Source organism: Pristis pectinata, chromosome 1, assembly GCF_009764475.1.
Source record: "Pristis pectinata isolate sPriPec2 chromosome 1, sPriPec2.1.pri, whole genome shotgun sequence".
Classification (NCBI taxonomy): domain Eukaryota; kingdom Metazoa; phylum Chordata; class Chondrichthyes; order Rhinopristiformes; family Pristidae; genus Pristis; species Pristis pectinata.
The window spans coordinates 23,752,755-23,776,657 of record NC_067405.1 but is presented as its reverse complement, the minus strand read 5'-3'; the positions used below and the strand labels follow the sequence as shown (position 1 = coordinate 23,776,657).

General features: G+C 37.1%; 1 protein-coding gene across 2 annotated transcripts in view; it reads left to right on the top strand.

The window, feature by feature from the left end:
* arhgap15 (Rho GTPase activating protein 15) overlaps nt 1-23,903 on the top strand; it is a 593,944-nt gene that overhangs the window by 322,582 nt on the left and 247,459 nt on the right. For both annotated transcript variants that reach the window (XM_052029237.1, XM_052029228.1), the window contains exons 8-9: nt 11,949-12,044; nt 13,995-14,130. In XM_052029237.1, the coding sequence (XP_051885197.1) occupies nt 11,949-12,044; nt 13,995-14,130 (232 nt within the window). The remainder of the gene's footprint in view (nt 1-11,948; nt 12,045-13,994; nt 14,131-23,903) is intronic.

Below are 23,903 nucleotides of genomic sequence, written 5' to 3'. Positions count from 1 at the left end.
GCAAAATATTAACATTTCCATTGAATCATGAGCAAATTATTTCCTGAAGATCTGTACCCCATGGACATTTCTCAGCAGAGATGAATTCTTATGAACCTAGTCTTATCCATAGTGATGTAGCATATGATTCTAGGCTCCAGAGGAAAGGTGGTAGACTAATACCCATTGTTGGCTTCTTACTCATTTTCAACTTACTTTTCCCCTAAATAAAATCAATTTGCTATTTTCCCTCGATTTTCTTTTTCCATTTTTCATATAATAAGGAAAGCAGAAGAGCTGAGAAGTTTTATTTTTCTTCCAGCTTTGATCAGCATTTGGTACTTATTCTGTGGTTCTTAATCTAACTTACTAGACAGCCTGCGGCTATGTTTTAGTGCGGCATCAGCTTTCTTTCCAAAAAAAATCCTTTAGGTTTTGATGTGTTTGTTGTCTGTAAAAAGTGGGTGAGTCCAAGACTAGAGGGCACAGTCTTAGAACTAGAGGGTACCAGTTTAAAACAGAAATGAGGAGAAATTTCTTTAGCCAGAGGGTAGTGAAATTATGGAATTCTTTGCCACATACAGCTGTGGAGGCCCGATCACTGAGGGCACTTAAGGAGGAGATTGATAGGTATCTAATTATTCAAGGTATCAAGGGATATGGGGATAAGGCCGGAAATTGGGGCTAGATAGGAATAGTTCTAGTTTAGCTCATGGAGCAGACTCAATGGGCCGAATGGCCTACTTCTGCTCCTTTGTCTTGTGATCTTGTGAAAAGAAATGCCTGGTTCTGGCTTAATCAGGGAATATGTAATTCCTCCCATATTTGAATGAAGCGCCATGATGGTCAACACATGCACAGTCAAAATTTTCCAACAAAGCTCTAAGTCTAATATCATAAGTGTAATAAATAATAATAACAATTCAAGTCTTTAATATGATCTAAAATTTCAGGAAGTTCTCAATTCTGCTGAGCTTCATATGTCATTGACTCATCCTATACCCCAAGAAGGAAAGTAACAAGGTGAACTAAGACAAAAATCAGATTGTACGTCCTATCCCATGTCTCTCAACGTTTTTGAGACATGCATGTGGCCCAGATGAAGTACCTTAAGATATATCTGTCACTTACCTTTAGATTACTTTGTTTTTTCAAGAGTGATCTTCAAAATGCCTTAGCACAGTTGACACAAAACCATTGTAGAGTATCAAAATGAAACATTGTGTCAAGGGAAACAAAAGAAAAATGAGTGTTATGTAACTGTCTGTCCATATGCAGTATTTCTTAAAACACTTTTAAAATTCTGAAGATTAAATGATTATTTATGGTTATGCAATGATTGAGAATCCAAAAGACCTTTTATTTATGAACTTGATATGTGCAACCAGCACTTAAGGGGTTATATGCTCTGTAAACACATACTATTGCAATGAATCAGAAGCTGTAACCCTTCCAACATGCAACAGCTGGGGACAGACCTGCTCATGTAGAATCTAAAACTATGGCCAATATCTGGCTTTTTTAACAGGGCTGCTGAGCTTTCAGTCCATGAAGTTTTAGCACATTGGGTGATGTCATTAACTCTTGTTTGTTCCAGTGTTACCAATCCCATGAGAATCTGGTTTATTTTTTTTAGTCTGAGCTCATGTACATTTGTGTGATTGTTGTATGTCAGTTGCTCTGCTATTGGCTTCCTTTCTGAGTGTTGTAAGCTTTTCTTCCTATTACTGTGAATTGATTACATTGATTAATAGCTTCTCTGTTTTAAAAAAGAGAATATGAGAATAAGTTTTCCCTTCAGTATGTCCTTGTAGACATCAAACAATTATAATGGATCAGCATTAAGCTTCTTTTTCACCCTCTGTTGAATGCCATTGTTTAAACAGTGTTAGTGATCCCACTACAATTGGCTTGGAGGAGTTACTGAGCTTGACAGTGTGAGGAAGTTGAAATAATATGTGTAATTAAAATTAAACCTGGTTGATATGTTAGTTCAGTTACTTCACAGTATTGAGGGGCAGTAACTCCTCTGAGTCACTTCCCTCCTCCTAGTAATAATATCATCTACATTCATGTTAAAATAAGAATATTTAAATGGATTATAAAGTTGATTCACTTAGAAGAGCATGATGGTTACATTACTTGAAAAAAACTCTCTTTACTAACATTATTTTTCAAAAACTGAGTTGCTGCTATAAATTAAGATTATGTTTAACATCTTGCTTTCCTTTTATTCATTTATGTTCATTTCCCCAGTACTTTCCTTTAATTGTCTGTAGGGAACTGGCTGGTAAGAATTGCTCAAACTCTCAGCAGTGCAAGGGAGCTGTATGTCAGGCACAATTGAACTGACACAATCCCTGAAGTGCCCTCTGTTAATAATTACATTTCTACTTGAGTTAATACAGCCCCTTCTGCTGTCAGGCAGGTGTGGATCAGTAGAAATAGAACATAACTCCTTTACATTGCCCTAACTGCCATGATAATCCCAGGCTGAGGAGGAGATCCTTCTTAGGCTTACTTCTTCCGTGTTTTCTCTGATCCCATCCTCAAGAAGTCTTCAACCTAGAAATGAAAAAAAATTACTGACTGGAGCCAGTTCATTATAGAGGTCACTCAGCATAGGCACTTCTGTTATGTCAACCAAAATCATTGTGTTATTTATTTCTAAATATAGTAGATCTGAAACATGGATTAGACACTGTCAAATAGTGAAGAAATGAAGAGGGAAAAAAATCTCCTCTTAGAAATGTTAGTAATTGCTGAAAGCCAAAAAAAAATCTGTGTTACTGTCCATAAAGTAAATGTATAACACCTTCTACTCATGATGTGATGCTATGCCGAGTTATTTGCTATGCCAGCAATTTTGATACTGTTCATTCGAATTTTGCTAATGAGAGGAATTTGTCTCAAAGATGTAAAGGATGTAGTAATCAATTCATAGAGCAGAGTGGCACAAAAATACTCAGTATTTTTATAAAAATTATTAAATAAATCACAGCTGCCTACATTAATCAAACCAATATGTGGCTCAGAGGCATCAGAAGTTGAACTTACAGCCAAAAGTTAGGCATGTAAGGCTCATGAATAGATTCTGACAAATTGTCTCATTTCAGTTAGACAGGAGTCTTTATTCCTGAGGAAAAGCAGGGTGACACAAGCTGGCATTGCATGGCCCTGTCTTCTGAATCATATTTCCTGCCTGCACTGCAGAACACCTGATTCATCCCTCAGATCATGTTTGCTTAGAGCCCTGCTCCAGTAAGTTAACCACACAATTTCGGCTGCTAGTTCTATGTGGTACTGAGAGAATGCTGGGCTGCAAGTAGTAGCCCTATTTTGAATAAGGCATCGGATTGAGACTCTCTCAGCCCTTACACAAGGATGCAGCAGATTCTGGGTTAAAAACCTTGAGTTTTCCATTGTTTCCCAGCCAATATTTATCCTTCAACCCATGCCACCAGAAAAGGTTATCTGGTCATTTATTTTGATTCTTCTGAAAGCTAACTGAATGCAAACTGGCTTTTGTAGTTCAAGAGGATTTAATTGGCAACAAATTATGCTGTAACTTCCTGAGGCTGCAAAGAATGCAATATTAAGTAGGTTCATTCACAGCCTGGAAAGTAAATATCACAGCAAAGTAGGCTGCAAAATACTTTTTTTAAGATTTGAATGAAGAAATATTTAAAAGGTCAATGTAAATCAGAATACATTAAACTGCTGCAGTATCCAAAATTAAAGCATTTCTTCTTTGATTGCGAGTAGCAGAAATTCAGTAATCCCCTGTACTGTGATGGATAGAGCCGCTTAGACAATGACACAGCCCATGTTAGTGACCCCACCAGATAAGGACTCTGTTTAGCCCCAAAGGGATATTAGGTAATTTGGACTTTTTTTGTTTGACTACAATTTACTTTCACTCCAGGGTTTTTGCTTGCTAAATTGTCTTTACAGTTCTGACAAATTATTTTGATGTGCTGTAAACGGCAGTATTTTCATACATGCGTTCAGCACATTTAAGATAGTGATCCAGAGCAGTTACAGCAGACACTATGAGTATACACTAATAATTTTGGAATTCATGTGAATGTAGTTGCTCATGCTAGGGACTCTTCATGTTTAGAATGCTTCAACAAAGTATAGAAGATAATCCACCTCAAATTAGAACAGTACCAGTGCACAATATCTGTGATGACCGTGATGCCAATTTAAAGTGCACATCTGCCTATACATGATCTATATCCCTCCATTCCCTGCCTGTTCATGTGCCTGTTGAAATGCTCTTAAGCATTGCTATAGTATCTGGATCCATCATCTCTCCTGACACAGCTTTCTAGGCACCCACTACTCTCTGTGGGGGAAAAGAAGCTTCCCTCATAAAGCTCCTGCAAATTTACCTGCAGAGAAAACAAACCAAGTTTGTCTAACCTTCTCTTATAATTTATGCTCTCTAATCCAGGCAGCATCCAGGTGAACCTCTTCTGCACTGTCTCCAAAGCTTCACACCCTTCCTGTAATGCAGCGACCGGAACTGCATACAATACTTCAAATGTGGCCTAACTAAAGTATTACACAGCTGCAATATAACTTCCTGACTTGTATAACACCCTGACTGATGAAGGCAATTGTGCCATCCATCTTCTTTACCACCCAATTGATCAGAGTAAAACAAAGAATATGTCATTAACGAAAACATGACAGTTCTTGTTCACCAACAATTAATGAAGAGAAAACAATGTATATGTTTTAAATTTTAAATTTAGCAACTATTGCTGCAACCTTTATCATAGTGGTTTGTTCTTCCCAACAACACATGGATGCAGCACAGAAAACAGTTCCTTTTTTGCCACTTCACTGCACATAAATAAAATTGACGCATACCTGCTGAATGAGGAGAGTAAAGGTGAGTGGTGCAAACTCATGATTGTTCTTACAAATGGAACATGTTCCTATTTACCCTCCCCTTCAGTGATAAATTCCAGAAGATTATTCTACAAGAGGTTGGTACAGAAAACTTGCTGAAACAAATTTGTGAGTCTGTTCCAGTGTGGATTTTGCTTTCATTCATTACAAATTAGTGCTTCTATTGAACAATGAAATATCTTGTGCATGTATGAAAATGTCTGGCATGGTCCATACAGTATTGATCAGCCAGCTTGATTTTGAAAAAGACAAATTCCAAGGTTATTAAAAAAGAGACTAGAACTGAATGGCATCAAAATATTTAGATATTCATTTTCATAAAATACTAAAAGTTGGTGTTTGTAAACAATAATAATAAAAAAACAAAGGCAGGTGGAATGCTGGTCATTATCTCAAGTGGGTCTCTAATTTAAAACTAGGTTAAACCTCAAGCTGTAAAGATCCTATGTAGGACTACAGCTGAAATATTCTGTTCAGTTTTGTGCCCTAGACCTTAAGAGGTTTTGGAAAGTGTACTACACTGCTTCACCATGCATGATGTAAAGCTTAAAGAGTTAAATTATGACCCCAGATTGCATAAATGAGATGCATATTTCTTTGAGTTGAGGAGATTGAGAGGTGATGACATGAGGGTTTAACAACTAACAAAAAAATGCTGCAAGTAGTCCAACTAAACAATCTGAGACTATCTCAAAAACTTTCACACCAATTCACCACCTAGGCAAAACTTTAACATTTAGAAATTGGTAAGCATACCTCAATGTTAGTGTATAAATTCACAGATATGAAGCACAGTTTCCTCTCTTGGAGAATGATGTGAATGCAAAGGCAAAACTTAGTTCTTTCATCTCATATATCTTTTGCGGTCTACAGTTACGGATCATCAAGGGTTTTGAGCAGGTATTTGGGAAATTATTATGATCTTACCAACGCTTTATTGAGGTTGCTTTAATGGAATGCAATGTCCCTGCAAAGGTTCTTTGTATGAAAAAAACGTTTTCTTTGGGTTTAATGGTAGTTGGGAAATAATGTATCTCTCCTCTTTCCATATTGCACTGCTCACTTGTTTTGTTTATGATGACGATTGCTTCTGAAAAGGTAAAGTACCTGATAAAGTACTGGTGAGCATCATTCTGATAAATCTGAGTAATGCCTGTAGTGTCAGTGAAACAGCAACTGGCATAAGGCTTTAGAACAGTGACCTCTTTCACTTCCACCAATAGAAGCTTTTTGATTATTTTCTTTGATAAAGTTCACAAACCAAGCATGTCCTCTTGAACCTTTTTAAGTGATTGTATTAGTAATATAATGAGATTAGGAAGCTTCCAGATTTTTTTCTGTTGGGGAAGGCACACTGGTCTTCCTCATACTTCCAAAAAGAATAAACGTTGAAATTGCAGTCATTTCTGCTTTCACGAATTAGCAGTGATAATTGTAGCCCATAATTGTTTTGGTGCCAAAAAACGGTTCTGATTTTGTTTTGGTTTTTATTGCTTATTAAACCTACTACCCGTTGCTTAGGTGCAGCTTATGAACCAAGTCTTTAAACACAATCTGTGACTCGTATTCAGTTGCGAGACTATTTTTTACTCTGTTAACTGCTGCACTTTAACTCCTCTGCAAACATCAAATAGTTATAAGACCAAGAAGATTTTTCTTTTGCCATTTTTGGAGTCTCGTGTATGTGTAATGTGGACATTAAATTATTCCACTTTGGTGGTATTTGAAAAGTGAATGACCCAACCCTAAGCAGCTAAATAGTATTTGTGTTCCATATGCCATATAGTTACTAAATGAGTATGATAATCACAAACATGTCACAGATTGAGCATGAGTGAGCCAAGAAGCTGAGTGACATGGCAATAATGAATGATAGCACCAGATTCAGTGTCAATCTTCACAATCTGTGCAGCATTATAGTTTACAAGGGAAATATACAGAGGCATATCTCCAGCACTTATTTTTACATTTTGGCTGAAAATGCTGTGTTTCCTTTTAATTATTATGCTTGCCTGCACTTTTTTGACTGGTGGGTATATCTTGCAGCAATATGTTCTTTCTCAGATCTTGTCAGCTATGAGTTTTTGCACCAGTTTTGCACCTCATTCTACTTGCTTGGGCATCATTGATGGAATCAAAGAGCAGCTATATTATTGGGTTAAGATGGAGCACCGCGAGATACCAATTTTATTTTGAAATCATTTTGCTTTTACTCTAAGTATTTGTATCATTTTCCATTATATTTTATTCAATATGTACGTATTTTACAATTAAACTGACACAATTTATATTACTCTCCCTTAACAACCTCATGCAACACTTATCACTTGTCTGCTGAGAAGTATATGACATAGAAATTGGACCATTGTTGTATGTACTAAGTGCAGTGTGCGGTAATGTTTGTATGTTGAAATCTGCATCTGTAATTTGAACCAAATTCCAGAAATAGGATTTAATTTGCATATGTTATTGTACTGCAGAGGATAAGTTAAGAGCAAAGGAAATAGAATCAGGAGTAGGTGATGTGGCTCCTTAAACTTGTTCTGCTATTCACTACAATCGTAACTGATCTGCATCTGATCTGGTTTTGGCTTCAGCTCCACTTCCTTGCCTATTCTCCATAACCCTTGACTGCCTTATAGTCCAAAGCAATGTATCTAATAACTCCACTTCCACCACTCTTTGAGGTAGAGAATTCCAAATATTTATGACTCACTGCAAGAAGTAATTCTTCCAAATATTAATGCCTGCACTTCTAGATACCACCATAATGGGAAACACCCTCTCAAGATTGATCCTATCAAGCATCTCAGAATCTTATGTTTCATTAAGATCACAGTACATTCTTCTGAACTCCAATTAGTATAGGCCCAACCTGATGAGCCCTTCTTCTGAAAACAATCCCTATACCCTTAGAATCAACATAATGAACCTCCTCTGAACTGCCTCCAATGCAAATACATCCTGCCTTAACTAAGGATGTCAAAGCAGTTTGCAGTGCTCCAGGTGCAGTCTCATCAACACCCTGTGCAGCTGAAGCAAAACCTCTCCATTTTTACACTCAAGCCTCTTTGCAATAAAGGTGAATATTACACTTGCTTCCCTAATTAATTGCTATATTTGCACGGTAACTTTCTATGATTCATGTGGAAGGACACCCCAACACCTTTGTATCTCCATATTCTATGGTCTCTCTGCATTTAAACAAAATTCCATTTTTTTTGTATTCTTCATATCAATGTAGATAATTTACCAACATTACATATCATCTGCCAAATTCCTGCCCACACAATTAACCCTTCTATATACCTTTTGGAGGCTCCCTGCATCCTCCTCACAATTGCCTTCCCATCTATCTTTGTATCATCAACAAATGTAACTGACTTTAAACTTTAACTTCTATTTGGATCCACCCATTGTCTAGATTTTTACTAAATAGTTCATACAGAAGAGAACTAATTCCTTGCTAGCTTATACAGCAATGCCCTCCATATATAAATCTACTTGATCTCTGGTAAATTATTTAGGTAATACTTTTTGATCAGTAATATTTTGTCAGCAATATTATAAATAAAAATAGCACACCATAATATCATGAACATTTTATGACAGAGTAGAGGCCAATGGGTTTTTAACAATTATATGAAGATATGAGTTAGCTCAGTTTTGTGATGAACTGGTACATATAATAAATACAGTATATTACATATACAGTAGTACTGTAAAACAAAATGCTTCAAGTTGTCACACTTATGCTATTGGTAATTCTGTAAAATGTCAAAATAACTTAGCTTTAGAATGCAGATTGATTTAAAAAAAAGTGACCAGTTGAATGTTGGGTTGGTAGATCCCAGTTTATTTTCATTCCTGCTTCAACTTCCTCTAGAGGGCGATTTTCACCAATTTCAACTGTATTTGACAGGTAAGACAAATTGACCAGACGGAGAGGTGGATCCCTTCTTTCATCATGCAAATAACCTCCTTCCAGATCACGAAGAACTGATAATAATTGTTTTTCATGAGGTTTATTGGTGGATATATTGAGTGCTCTTGGCTGTAGCTGAGAACTTGGGAAGGACAGAGTAGGAAAAACTAAGCAACACAATGTTCAAATTGCATTAACAAATGGTGTTTTATTAGTTGATCACAATATTCTCAAAGTTGTTCTTCAAAATAAAAGAAATCACCTGTTTTGATCTTTTTACATAGAAATATTAGTTCCTCTCTGTAAGATGAAGTTAAGACTCTCAAGTGAGCTCTGAGATTCACATACGTTCAAAGCTCACCTGAGAACCTGCAGAGATTATAAGGTTTCATTAAACTATAATACTAACATAAAACATTATTTGTGATATAAGCCTTCTTGGATTTGTATTTATGTAGTGGTATTCCCGAAGTAATATCTTCTCTCAGCCATATTTGTAGCAAATAAAGTCAATGAATTCCTCTGAAGCCACCATTGTCAAAAACCATTGCAAAATATGGTTAGAATGAACGTTCAGTCATTAGTATTACAATATATATAGCAGTTGTCCCAAAATAGTCATCATTTTTCATTCAATTAATGAATTAATGATTAAATCTCAATCAGACCTTTGCCCCTTCCTACAGCACTGAATGGAAAACCAAGAAAATTTTAGCTGCACGAAAAGACTCTGTTCCCTTGCCACCAATTCCTTTCACCTCTCTGCCATTTCATGATTATCCTCAATGCTCTTGAGTTTGTCATCCTGTTTGATTCTTTGCTAAACATCTGAATGCAAAATCTCTCCACCACCTCAATTTTTAAAACTTCCTAGTTCTTGTACTAGAGACAAAAATAAGGACAACAACTCTCCCTACCTGAGCTCTTCTGCAGTTGAAGCTTTAATGCATGCCATTGTGAAGTCCCAACTTCACCATGCCAATATTCTCTGCCTTCTTGTCTTTCACCTTCCATTGGCAAGGGCTTGCCATCACATCTACTGCTCAATGATCTACAGTGCCTGGTCCAGCATTTTGTTTTATTTCTTCATTTCTGAGATGTGGGCAACAATGACAAGGCTAGCATTTATTGTCCTTGTGAAAGTAGTGGTTAGCTGCTACCTTGAATTGCTACTGTTCTGGGGAAGGTATGCAATGCTGTTGGGTTGGGATTTCCAAAATTTAGACCCAGCAATAAAGGAGAAATTATAACATAATTCCAAAACAGGCTGGTGAGTGACTTGGAGGGAAACCTGCAGGAGGTGGTGCTCCCATGCACCTTTAATGATCAGAACAGCAAAATGAAATACTAAGTTTTACAAAGTCCAAAAATGTCATTCTTATTTCACTCTGATTAGCCCATTGTCCATCTATACCTATGCTTTTCCTAACTTGTTAAAGTAGGAGAAGATAACCACTTGGACTAAGTTAGATTCTGCAATTGAATCCTGAATACTTGGAGCAGATTATTTCTTTAGAATAGTATAAAATGTTATGGTTGCAATCAAATTTATGTAGATAAGCAATACCATAATGTTCCCTAAGTTAAAGAAAGGTCATGGTGCAAAATAGCAGAAACAATGAAAGAAATGTGAAAATTCATGAGGTTCACTATACTGATTTCTGGGATGAACATCTTGTCTTCTAAGGAAAAGTTGAGTTAATTGGGTCTTTATTCATTGGGATTTAAAATAAGAGAGATGATCTTTTTGAAATATATAAGATTCTGAGTGGTCTTAGTAGGCTAGATGCTAAGAAGATATTTTCCCTTGAGGAAATAAAGAATTAAAGGGCCATTGTTTTATAGAACAAAGATTAGTACAGCAGAGGAACAGGCCCGTCAGCCCACAAAGTCTGTGCTGACCATGATGCCAATTTAAACTAATCCCATCTGTTTGTACATGGTCTACATCCCTCCATTCTTGTAATAAAGTTCTCCCATGAGATGAGGAGGCATTTATTCTCCCAGTGGGTCATAAATCTTTGGTATTCTATAGCCCAGAGAGCCATGAAAGCTGGATCACCGAATGTATTCACAGTTGTGGTGGAAAAAAAAGGTCTCCTGAGGGAACTAAGGAGTATGAGGAACAGGCATGAACTTGGGGACAGGAAGTTATGGCCTTGAGAGGTGACATAAACCAGAGTACAGTACCAAAGGAAGAGAAGTTGCTCTGGAGCAGTGGCTGTTAATGAAGGACCATAATCTTTTGATAAGGTCAAATGGAATATTCAACTGAAAATAACTTTCAGACAGTTTCTGAAAATTGCATTGGTTGGGTCTTGAGAGATCAAAAAAGTTACAGAATTTCCTTTTACTTCTGTCCCTCTATAACCGTGTATCACTATCCATACATTTTTCTTGTGATAATCAAAATTGGAAATATCCCTGTGAATATGTAGTATGCATAAAAAGAGCTACACTTCATTTACTCCATCTTGCACTTATATTTCTGCTGGAAGTTCTCTGTAGTTTTTACAGAAGATACTTTAGGGAGGTCTGTTTCCATAATATGGTTTTAATTTTCATAGATGATTTGTAATTAACCTGGCCGTTCTTCAAATATTCTGGTTTGTACCATGTGTTTCATTGGGCAACATCTCTTTTTTTTAAATTAAATAAACAGTAAATGATAAAAGTATACTTCAGGTCCATCACCATTTAAAGTGAGATAAAAGTGAGGTAATACTTCAGGTGGAAACATTCCATCAGAATTAATTTATTTCAAAGTTCTTTTTCTTTGTATCTTAATTCATTTTCAATGCTTTTCTTTAAGGTCTGAACAGAGGACTGAAACATCTGGTTTACTGAAGTATTCCCTTCAGTTTTAGGCAGATGTGTTTGCAATAAATATAGCAGAGTGGACTGGAAGTCAAACTTTAACTGGTCTCCTATTATCATTATCAGGAGGAGAGCTAACAGGTCCTTAGTCAACTTCAGTTTCTCAATTCCTTTGTTGCTGTTGAGTAATGCTGATTTGAGAACATAATGAGCTAAGTGCTGACAGTTCAGAGGGCTGTGTTTCCTATATTATTTATTTCCATTAAACTAAATCACATATTATGTTTTTTTTTGCTTGACACAGCTAACAACAATCTCAGGGAATGAATTTCTCCTCCATTCTGATGATGACAGTATACATGACTGGTACCAGGCCATCAGATATGCCATTGATAAACTGGTACGTATAGTGCCGCTTACTCTATTAAAATAACTTATCCTGGAAGAAAATAAAAGGGCTTTGTATATTTGTTCAATCTGTCCTAGAAGTTGCACAATAAACATCTTATGATTCTTTGCCAAAAAAATACTTTCCCATATATTTTCTGAACTTCTCAAGCTCTGATCAGCCCCTTTGGACTTTGTTTCTTTTGTTTATAGCTCCCTGTGGCATTATTAATCCCTCTTTGCATATTTTCTATCAGATGTTTTGGCATGATGTTTTTAAATTTAAAACAGACCTGAAGTGACTCAAATAGGACATAATGTGGATTTATAAAAGATTGAGATAAATATACTAATATGTAGCCCATAAATGTATATGCACACTGATTTTTCATTAATATCATACCAATAACTCATCAAATTCATTCATATCAAATTATTTACAAATGGGCTTGATTTTCATTTTTGATATATACATACAGACTGATTCCTATCTTGAGCACTACACTTTTTAAATTATATGCTAATCTTGAGTGAATTTTAAATGGTGGGATAAAATACCCTTGTCCTTTGCAAAAACACTTTTATTAGAAGTAGTACTGCGATAAGGCCAAAGAAACCATGCTCAAAATTAATATTCCATTGGCTCTATTTTATATATTTGGCTTGTTCTCTTCCAATGCACATTTGGGCAATAAAGTTTAAGAAAGTAAATTAATTGCATTAGATATAAGCTTCTCCTTTCAGAATTTCAAGCTGGAATGAAAGCACAGTTTACATGATGCCTTTCAACATGTGATGTCCCAAGGCACCTTACCACGAATAATGTATTTTTGTGGATTTGTCATTGTTGCATTGTATGAAACATGGCAACCAATTTGCACATAGCAAAAAGTATGAGTAATGCCCAGATAGTCTGTTTTTTTAACAATGTTGGTTGAGGAAAAATATTGGCCAAACCACTGGTGATAACTCCCTCAACCCTGACCTTGTTTGAAATACTTCCGTGGACTATTTTATTATTCACCTGAGAGGACAAGAGATGATTTTGCTTTAGTGACAAATTTGTATGACAGTTCCTACAACAGTGCTGCATTTCCTTAGTGGTCCATGGCTGTCAACCTAAATTTTTTCTTAAGTTTCTGGCATGAACCCATGACCATTTGACTTTAAAAGAAAGTGATACCGCTAAGACTTATCAATCACATTGCTATAGTTCTCAGAAGAATTTATTTTATTCATATTGTGATACTGATATGTAAATATCTCTCCACGATAGCCAACTAGTACAGATATGCAAATGTTTCCTATATCCTAATAATGTTTATTTTGCAAAGTGGTTTCTCTTAATGTGAGCTGAATGGGAATTTCTGGTGACATCATTTGCCACATTCGTTGAAAGATTTGCCTTTGTTATTGTTTAGAATGATGCTGTATAACTACGGGAAAGCTCAATCTTATCAATAGCTTAGTGGACTTGTTTATTAGGTAATCATGTGAAATATACATCAGGGTAAGATAAAATAAACTTCGTCACTGTACGGATGTTTTGCAGTTTAAATGGTTGTCCACCCACTTACATTCTGGTAAGCATTTTTCTGCTTCCTCTTTCCCACACTTCACATGCAAGAGATTTGGAGACCCTCTCATATGAATCTGCCAACTAGCCGGTAAGTGAAAGTTAAAGTTGGATGCTGGTTTTCCCTCCCTTGGTCTGGAAGCATCACTTTGTTTGGCAATCTCAGCTGTGATTTGCCACATTAAGGCAATTTGCTGCATGAGAAATCAGAGGCAACAAACCTGAATCATTCTACATTTCAAGGATCAAATTTGCTATTTTTCTGGCTTGATTTAAGATTGGCTACCGATACATGTAAAATGATCATTTTGTTCCATTTATAGTAAAGAGCTTCATATCTAAACATTTTCTCTTACTAATATCCATTTGTGCTAATATTATTTCCAGTCAAAGAAGGGCGTCTCAACAGCAGCGCACAGTATCTGGAAAAGTTCAAGCAGTGAAGAAGTGAACAGGTGTGAGGGAGGGAGCAACAGCAAGCCTAATCCAAAAGAAGCAAAATCAGAGCACAGAAAATCATTAAGTAAGTAACTTAATGTCTCCATATCTTGGACTCTTTTTAAGTATCATATAGATGTATTGACCACTTTGGAAATGTTCACAAATTCACACCATGAAGTGTTGGAAATATTTAGTGGGTCATGCCACTTGGAGAAGAAGCGTGAGAGAGAAAGAGAGAGAGAATATTAATATTTCAGATTGATGACCTTTCAACAGAACTAGTGCCTGATGAAAGGCCATCTATCTAAAATGTTCCGTCTCTCTTTTTCTCTCTCTCTTTTTCTCTCTCTCTCTTTCTTTCTCTTTCCCTCTCTCTCTTTCTTTTTCCCTCTCTCACCCCCCTCTCTCCCCCTCCTCCTCCCCCTTGCACTCTCCCCTTCGCCCTCCCTCCCCCTCTCCTCTCCCTCCCCTTCTCCTCTCCTCCCTCCCCACCTCCCCCCTCTCCCCCTCTCTCCCCCCTCCCCCCTCTCTCCCCCTCCCCCCTCTCCCCCTCCCCCCCCTCTCCCCCTCCCCCCTCTCTCCCCCCCTCCCCTCTCTCTCTCCCTTCTCTCTCCCCCTCTCTCTCTCTCCCCCTCTCTTCCTCCCCCCCTGTCTCCCCTCCCCCCCTCTCTCTCCCTCCCCCTCTCTCTCCCTCCCCCCTCTCTCCCTCCCTCTCTACCCCCTCTCTCCCTCTCTCTCCCCCGCGCACATACACACACACGAAACGTAAACTGTAGGCTAACAGAAAGTTGAGAGGATATAATGATAACTACTGACTTCTCCTGAATTACATGTAGCAATGGCAGTTCATTTCTGATTTTAGAGATGGGCATTGGAAAACTACAGCTGAAATGATCAAAAGAAGTGGACTAATCATCTGAAAAATATGCCTTGCTTGGCAATGGAGTTCTCTCCCTCTGTTATGTTCTGCCATATAGCATAGAAATGTTAAATGATTCTTTACCAGTGCAAGTTGAAAGTATTCCTAATCTCCCATAGTGTCTATTGGGACCGTGGGTAAGCAAATAAGCACTTCTAAACTGTCAGTCTTCATTCTCATTTAGTTTACCTAAGATATTGCAGCCATTTGCAGCCAATGTCAAGGCTTGTTCCTATTACTTAGCATTTGTATGAATCCTGATCACAAGACAGACAATTTGTTGGTGAGGTGAAGCTCTTACAAATAAACAACTCGATTTGATCATGGATCCCATTATCTAAATCTTAACAGATAAGTTGATACAGTAATCTCTTATTAAAACACACAAGTGAACTTTAGCTGTGATCTTATGAAATAAGTCAAAATATTATATTGCTTTAAAAGTTTAAGAAGCGAAACATTACCTGGTCTCATAATGCTTGGTATAATGCCTGACTAAATAAATAAATAATGGTGAATTCTCTGGCACTGTCATCAATCACCTTAAGTAACAATTCCATCCCAAATGAAAATAGGAATAAACTAAGAGGCTATTCCTTATTATGGAAAGTCTATTTATGTCTATCAAGCTGATTTTGGCTCTCTGCATTTTTAGAATGAAATTACTCCAACTTATTTTACTTTTTGAGAGCTACAGGCAAGTGGCATTTCATCACTTCTTGCTTTTTGGTAGTATGTGCCATGATGAAAGACAATTATTGATAGAAATTTGGATGAACTTTTTCCTTCATATATGGTTTCTAATTATTTAAAGTAATATACGTAATATGCCTTAAGAGAGTACCATACAAAAAAATAAACTAGCAAGCACATGCTGAATTAATTATTGTTTGTTTTTTATTACATCAGCAACTGTCTTCAATTGAATGCAAATTAACATAATCTGTGATGATGGATTAACTTTTAGCCTTTTCACTTCTTTGTATATTTATTGGTATATATTGCCCATTTTATATTTCCTCGTAATGATGTGTAAATTATTTCTGAATGAAGTTACAATCGTTGTATTAGGATCATTAGTTATTCCATGTGGCATGATTTTTATCATCCGTCACTCTTCTGGTGGTCAGTACAATCCCATATTCTGAACAAAGGCATCAGTTTACAGAATAACAATGGATATAATTCTGTGATTGCCTGAACTTCAATACAACTTTTGGCTTAGGATTGCGAATTGTGAGCTAGATAGACCACTCTGGTAGTGTACAATGTCAAATGACTCTTTCACAAAGATACATACGGATACGTAAAATATAGCAGTGGGCATGGATGGCTTTGTTCGATGCAGTCTAGGCTCTTGTATTTTAAAATGTGATCTTGGAGAGTTACCTACCTTTTGCTGCCACTTTCATGTGTCTACATTTTTTAATCAAATGTTGACATTTTCAGATTCTTTGAAAAATACTGTGACATAAGGTTGCTCACATGAGGGATGGCAAATATGCCAATGTTTAAAACACAGCTATAGTGTTGCCAAAGTATAGTGAAGAACGTACTGTTGACACTGATAAAATAGTGCCCCCTTCACAATATTTGGAAAGACACTGTCATCGTGAAAACTTGACCAAAAATCCCATCACGGAATTACATGCAAGTAAATTTGTAGAAAATGTTGAATTGAAAGAATCAACATCCAACCTTAGCATTTCACAATAACTCAAAATGTTTTGTTGGCAAATATCAATACTATTTTCTTTAATTCTTGATGGGGAATATTTTGACGTATAAATATATGGGAGTAGTTTTTTTTAAATATTCAGTCTTTTGGGATCTATGTACCACTGGTAAGACTGGTATTTGTTGACTGTTCTTAATTGCCCTTGAGAAAGTGGTGGTGTTCTTGAATCACCGTAGTCCATCTGGTGAAGGTACTTTCACAATGTTGGTGGGTAAAAGTTCTAGAATTTAGACTTAGTAATATCATTCCAGATCAGGTTAGTGCGCAACTTGGAGGGTAAAAGATATTGTAATGCTAGAAATCTGAAATGGAAGGGAAAAAATATAAGAATACTCAGAAAAACAGGCAGCATCTCATAGAATCTGTGAAATTACTGACATTGAGTAAACCCATTCATTCATCATGTTCATGTCACCACAAAGAAGTCTACTTGACCAGTCCCAATTCCCAGCTCTCAGTTTATAGCTCAATATTTTCAACATCTTAGAGTAGAGTAAAATAGAGTGAACATTTTGAGTTGCCAGCCTTTTATCTAAAGTAAGAACAATGTAATAAACAGCGTCTTTGATTCATATTGCTGTGACCATAATGTTCACACTTAAATGATGATTCAATGAACTCTCCCAGTATGATGGTTTACTTCACTATTCCTAGTCCTAGGTATGACTCAGAAATGAAGGGTTTGAGGTTGGACTGGGCAGCAGCCAACCTTAAAACGTTAACACTGAACCACCTTCTTATGACAAAACTGTTAAGATTTTCTAATCTATGTAGCTTCAGTAGTATAACACCTTAGGGCAGTGACACATAAGGCCTCAATTCATGGTAATCCTCGATGTAGACACAACCTCCTATCAGATATGTGAGATATTAAATTCATAAATGGGTTTACTGTTTAATTAAACTTACAGTTTTCCCTAAGTGAGTGCCTCATCTCAGCTGAAGCCGTCTTCCAAATCCAGTGAATCTGCTAGTGATGAAAGGAAATTTTAAGGGATCTTAAGGCAACCAGCCCTTGTCTCACAGACTCTCAGTACAGTGGCAGATTAAGACTCAGTGGGCTCCTCATATTATATTGTGGATGGTGCTTGTAGTGGGTGGGAGTTTGTGGGCAGGGTTACAAGCTCCACTGTAATACAAAAGATCCCGTGATTAGCACTAATTCAATGGATCAAATTATTTCCCATGACTGTTCAGATTAAATCAGACAAAAAAAAATTGGAGGTTTTTCCAGTTAGCCTTTCCTGAAATCTGACCATTTTTTGAAAGTGTTGCCATCCTCAATACATATGCTATTATGTCTAAAATTCTAAAAGCAACACTCCAGGTATTTTTTTTTAAAAAGTACATGAAGCTAAGTGATTTTTTTTAAGGAACTAGCTGTTCACAGCTTCTTCCTTCCTGTCAGAGTGCACAATTCTCCAACACCGGCTCTTCAGTAAGTTTAACAAGTATCCTATCTGTCCCTCCTCAACAGTGAGTGTGCTATACACCATCAGCTTTATCTTGGAATCCCTCAGTTCACACACAGGTGCCTGTCTCTAATGAGAATCAAATCTGGGTGGAAGGCCGCAGCAGGGATAGTATTTCAAAATATCTCACACACGGTCGTGCCTGAACTAGCTCCAAATGAACATTTGAAGTTAATGACAGCAAGAAACCTTTATCTACCAGGTGTGCATCACAGTGTCAAGTATTGACTGAATTATGAGCACCATTACTATTCCCCAATGTTATAAGATAGGAGACGTGTATACACTAGTTGTGTATATAGTACTAACAGACCTGTGCGCACCAGCACTGTATCCCAATGTTATAAATTAGAGATCCTTATCCACCAGTCGTGTACCAAGATGCTATGTACTAATAGAACCATGCAGACCATTACTATTCCCCAGTGTTATAAAATAGGAGACCTGTATCCAATAATAATGTACCCATGTAACTGACTTGAGTTTAAAATTGTATATGGACCTGGATCTGCATTTGGGGTTCAGAAGATTCAACTGATCCTGAAATGATCCCTGGATCTCTGCTGACTGACCCAGACCCAGGCTGGTCTTGACCCTAGACCCAGGCTAGACTGAGCCAATGTTGGGTGGATTTTGCACTCAGGCTAAGCCTCAGATGGACCTTGGTCTGGGTGGATGGATGGGAGAGTTGAGTTCTCCCTTATGTATTCAGCTGCAATCTCTACAGTGCTCCTTCTATTGCCACGAACCTCTGCAGTGACAATATTGGTGCTCCTTTAAGAGAGTTGAAGCCATCCAGGGATTTCCAGGCCTGCCCTTTCAGTCTCTGTTGGTATCCCAGACCAGACAGAGTTATCAGCCATCCTAGCCCCAGAATTAACACCATCCACCTAGGAATTCCTCAACTAGCTTTGCCTTTTTCTCAGATTGTCAAAGTCCTCCAAACAGCAGAAGCTGTGTGAGCCTTTGTGTTAATCTTGAAACTCAGTGGAAAGTTACAGACCAATAATATAGGTAATGGGATCAAGCTGCTGTTCACCATATTGGACTGTGATATGACCCTAGAATGGGAGAACATTCAATGCTCAGGAAACATAATTTAGAATTTAAGTAATTAAAAAGGAAACAGAAAGCAGGTTAAACTGGAGCAAGTGTCTTCTTCGATCAACAACCTTTATGAACAGGTTGGGCTTGGAGTGTGCATTTCGGTGAACACTGACTAATAATTCTAAACATTTCTGTTTAAAAAGCAAATGTAGTGACCTGATGTGGTGATGACACCAGACGTATGCCTAGTAACTGATTTCAAACATTGCTGTGTACAAGCTCCGTAATTATTTCCTCAAGGTGACCTTGAAAATATTTCAAAATAATCAAAAGTTTTGACTTGCAGTTGGTCCAAATCGTACTTGCCACAATTTAAAGATAGTTAAAAATGTTGAGATAAGTGCCATAAGAAGAGATAGTTGTAGTACAGAGTTTAGATCAGAAGTTTATATGATACAATTTTGATGCATTGGAAGTTTGCCATATATGGCAAACAAAAAGGAATAATGAAGCTTTCAAGTGAGTCCCCTCATGGTTATATCAGGATTGAGCACTTGGTTCAATAACTCCAACTTAAGACACTCATAAAAGAAAGAAAAACCTGTAATTGTCAGCCACATAGTTAATCCTTAGCCTTGTGTCACTTTTCTATACATGGAATTTAAAAGGCTTCCTCTGATACACAGGGGATCAGACTTTACAGACAGGTAGGCTATTTGGTAAATGCTGCTGAATGCAGTTATGTGGTACTGATGTTTGCTTTGAGAAAGGTTCCATCAAAGAAATCCTTTTGGAGCTCAAATCAGAAGTACTCCCTGTGGTGCTCTGTACTGTTCCTGCCCTCTTTGTTGTTGCTTTTTTCTCCCGTCAGCTTATATTGAAACCTGGCATTTGAAATCAGACTGATATTTGATGATTAATCCTCTTTTCATCATGCTGAGAAAGCCATGTTTAAATGCTGGAATAATTTGCACATCATTTAATGAATGTTTGCTTTGAAACACTTACCTTGGTCTTTTTATTCTTTCTTCTTTTCCCCTGTAGATTTGTACTGTTTGTTTTTATTCTGCTGAAAACAAATCAGCAAACATTGCTGTTGTCTTTGGATCATCAAAATTGTTCAAAGAATATCTATGCAGGAATCTCCATTAGTTTGAATTAACAGTCAACTTCCTTTTAAGAAGAAACCCATACACAAATCTACCACTTTTGTCTAACTTCTGCAAACTTCTCAAAAAAATGCAGATGCTGGAAATCTGAAATAAAAATAAATGCTGGAAATACTTAACAAGAGAGTGAAACAGAATTAACATTTTAGGTCAATGACCTTTCATAAGAACTAGGAAACTTAGAAATTAAATTTATTTGATGCTTAACATGTTTGAACTCTAACTTTTCTTAGTTTTGATGAATGAACATTGACTTTAAGTGTAAACGGTTTTTCTCTCCACAGATGCTACCTGAGCTTTTGAGTGTTTCCAGCACTTTCTACTTTGATTTTTGTAAATTTTTGACTTTGTTCTTAATGATTTTTTCAGTAGCTGGTAGTGGATGCTGAAGCATTTTAGAAGCACCATTTGAATTTGACAAAGTTTTACTCACTGCAACAAGAAACAGTTTTGTAGCAATTGACCACATTATGTCAAGTAGGAGCATTTGCAACAGTTAAGCTGTGAGGAACTTGACCATGTACTTGCTTATGGAGTGAGATTTACAATAGCTTTTCATTGGCGCAAAGACCCTAGTGTATTATAGGAGTATCCCCATGTTGCTGTTGCTATAGAGGAAGCATATTCTCAAAATAATTCCAATTAAGCATGCTCAGTGGACTAGTGAGAGAGGCCCATTGAGGATAACTGAATGATTGAAGGATGAGACAAAAGCTTTTCAATCGTTTTGACTATCTTCAATTCAGCAAGACCATTTTCTTGCAAGTTTTCCTATTCACTCAAACTTCAAATATTATATTTTTCAGTATTTTGTTTGATCCTGTTTACCAAACACAAAGCTCTTTAAACCATAGATTAATACCTTTTATTTTCTAGATCACTGACTCTGACATGGGATCTCAAATCATTGGAGAGCACCATATTAGTAAATCCTGTACTATGCCAGGGAGATTGTTTGCACAAAAGATTTGAAAGACAAAAAGCATTATACTCCCAAAAACATCACCCTGGTGTTGAAGTCTCTTAAGGTTTTTAACAAACTTTAGTCAGAGAATAGCTCTTGAATATTTAATTAAAAGGATTTTTTTAAAGACTAGTGAAATCTTACTCATGTACTTAACACATTTATACACTGGAATGGACCATATTTACAGCTTTTAATTCAAATATTCAGTATTATTATTTAACCCAGACAAATAATATTTGAAGTGCAAACCTTTTTCACAGTAAAATTCTTTCAAATATAGAACAGTACAGCACCAGAACAGGCCCTTTGGCCCACAATGTCTGTGCCAACCATGAAACCGATTTAAACAGTTCCCATCTGCCTGCACGTGGTCTATATATCTCCATTGCCAGTCTGTTCATGTGCCTGTCTAAATGCCGCTTAAACATTGCTATTGTATCTGCTTCCACCACCTCTCCAGCAGACATATATCTGGTCCCCAGCTAATAATTTTTTTAGAGAAACAAAGAAAAAGTTTTTTTTATTTAGAACATTCTGTGTTCTAAGTATGTTAATATTTGGTCTGAACATTTTATTGCTTATCTAGCAGTTGATACCATGGCATTCAACATTCTATCAACAGACAACATCTGAGCCCCATAATAGAACATAGAACATTACAGCACAGTACAGGCCCTTCGGCCCACGATGTTGTGCTGACATTTTATCCTGCTCTAAGATCTATCTAACCCTTCCCTCCCACTAGCCCCCCATTTCTCTATCATTCACGTGTCTATATAAGAATCTCTTAAATGTCCCTAACGTACCTGCCCCCCACAACCTCTGCTGGCAGTGTGTTCCACGCACCCACCCACCCTCTGTGTAAAAAAAAACTTTAATATCTTCCTCCAGTCACCTTAAAGTTGTGTTCCCCTGTGTTGGCCATTGTCACCCTGGGAAACAGTCTCTGACTGACCACTCGATCTATGCTTCTTGTCATCTTGTACACCTCTATTGTCACCTCTCATCCTCCTTCTCTCCAAAGAGAAAAGCCCAAGCTCGCTCAACCCAGCCTCATAAGACATGCTCGCCAATCCAGGCAACATCCTGGTAAATCTTCTCTGCACTCTCACTATAAGCTTCCATATCCTTCCTATAATAAGGAGACCAGAACTGAACACATTATTCCTAGTGTGGTCTAACTAGAGTTCTTCATCACAGCCATCATCATTAAGATGTTAGGCTGGAACTCTCTTCATTTTGCTCTTTCAAAGTTTGTAAAGCAGGACCACATTGTCAGTGATTTAACTGGCTGAACCTCAGTTGGGCTAGCATTGGTATGGGGAGAGAGTGGACACTTTAGAAAGACCAAAAACAAAATGTTTTCAAAGTGCAATTGAGTTCCCTGGAAATGAATGATTATTCATACCTGAAAAGGAGATAGATGTACAAATTCACTCTGTCTAAAGAATCATCTATGATACAAAACAGCTCAATTAAATCTGCATGATAGGGGTAGCAGTTAGTATAAAGCTATTACGGCACCAGCAATATGGGTCCAATTCCCCTCCACTGTCTGTAAGAAGTTTCTACGTTCTCCTCATGACTGTGTGGGTTTCCTCCATGTGCTCCAGTTTTCCTCCCACATTCCAAAGACGTACAGGTTAACATGGGTATAATTGGGTGGCACAGGCTCGTTGGGCCGGAAGGGCCTATTACTGTTCTGCATAAATAAAGTTTTTAAGATATTGCTTGACCCACTGAGTTCCTCCAGCAGATTGTTTGTAGCTCCAGGTTCCAGCATCTGCAGTCTCTTTTGTCTCCAGTATTTTGTTAATGGTGCCACCATTGTTTCCCAAGAACTATTAATTAATTCCAATATATCATTTCATTATTTCATATCATTTTACTTCCTTCATTTCTTTCATTTTCACACCTTAACCTATCCTGCTCCCCCACCATGCATTGTGCCTCATTTATTTTAAAAACTGAGCTTCAATAGCTCTTTCTTGTGCACATCTTCTCAATACCTTCCACACCTTACTTGCATGATCAGGACTGCAACTCCCCAACATGAAGCCTATTGTGACAAAAAATTGAGAAACGCCACTGTTACGCAATATTATGCACCCAATGGGCTTGCCTCACCCCTGAGAGGCCTTCATATTGAACAGATTTTTTTTTAACATGCAGGTTTTTTTTGTGTTTTTATAAATAATAGCAGACACCAAATTGCATATTTTACTAGTGTAATAAAACATGCTTAAATACAAATAGGGCATACAATTAGTTCAAAAGTTTCAATGTAGTGAATGTGGTTGGTTTAATTTTGTTTTCCATTTACACACTCTGTTTCACATGGGGCTCATCATTAACATTCTGTTCCTCACCTTTAGAAGAAAAGGTTGAGGAGAAAAGAAAAATCTGTCATCTAATAGCTGAATAAAAGGTATTACATTCATCACAGCAAAACTTCTGTATATTACTTTGGCTGCCACTGCAGTGCTGATTAAAATCAATAATAATTTCAGTGACCTGAAGAAATAAGTTCAGTGACTTAAAGA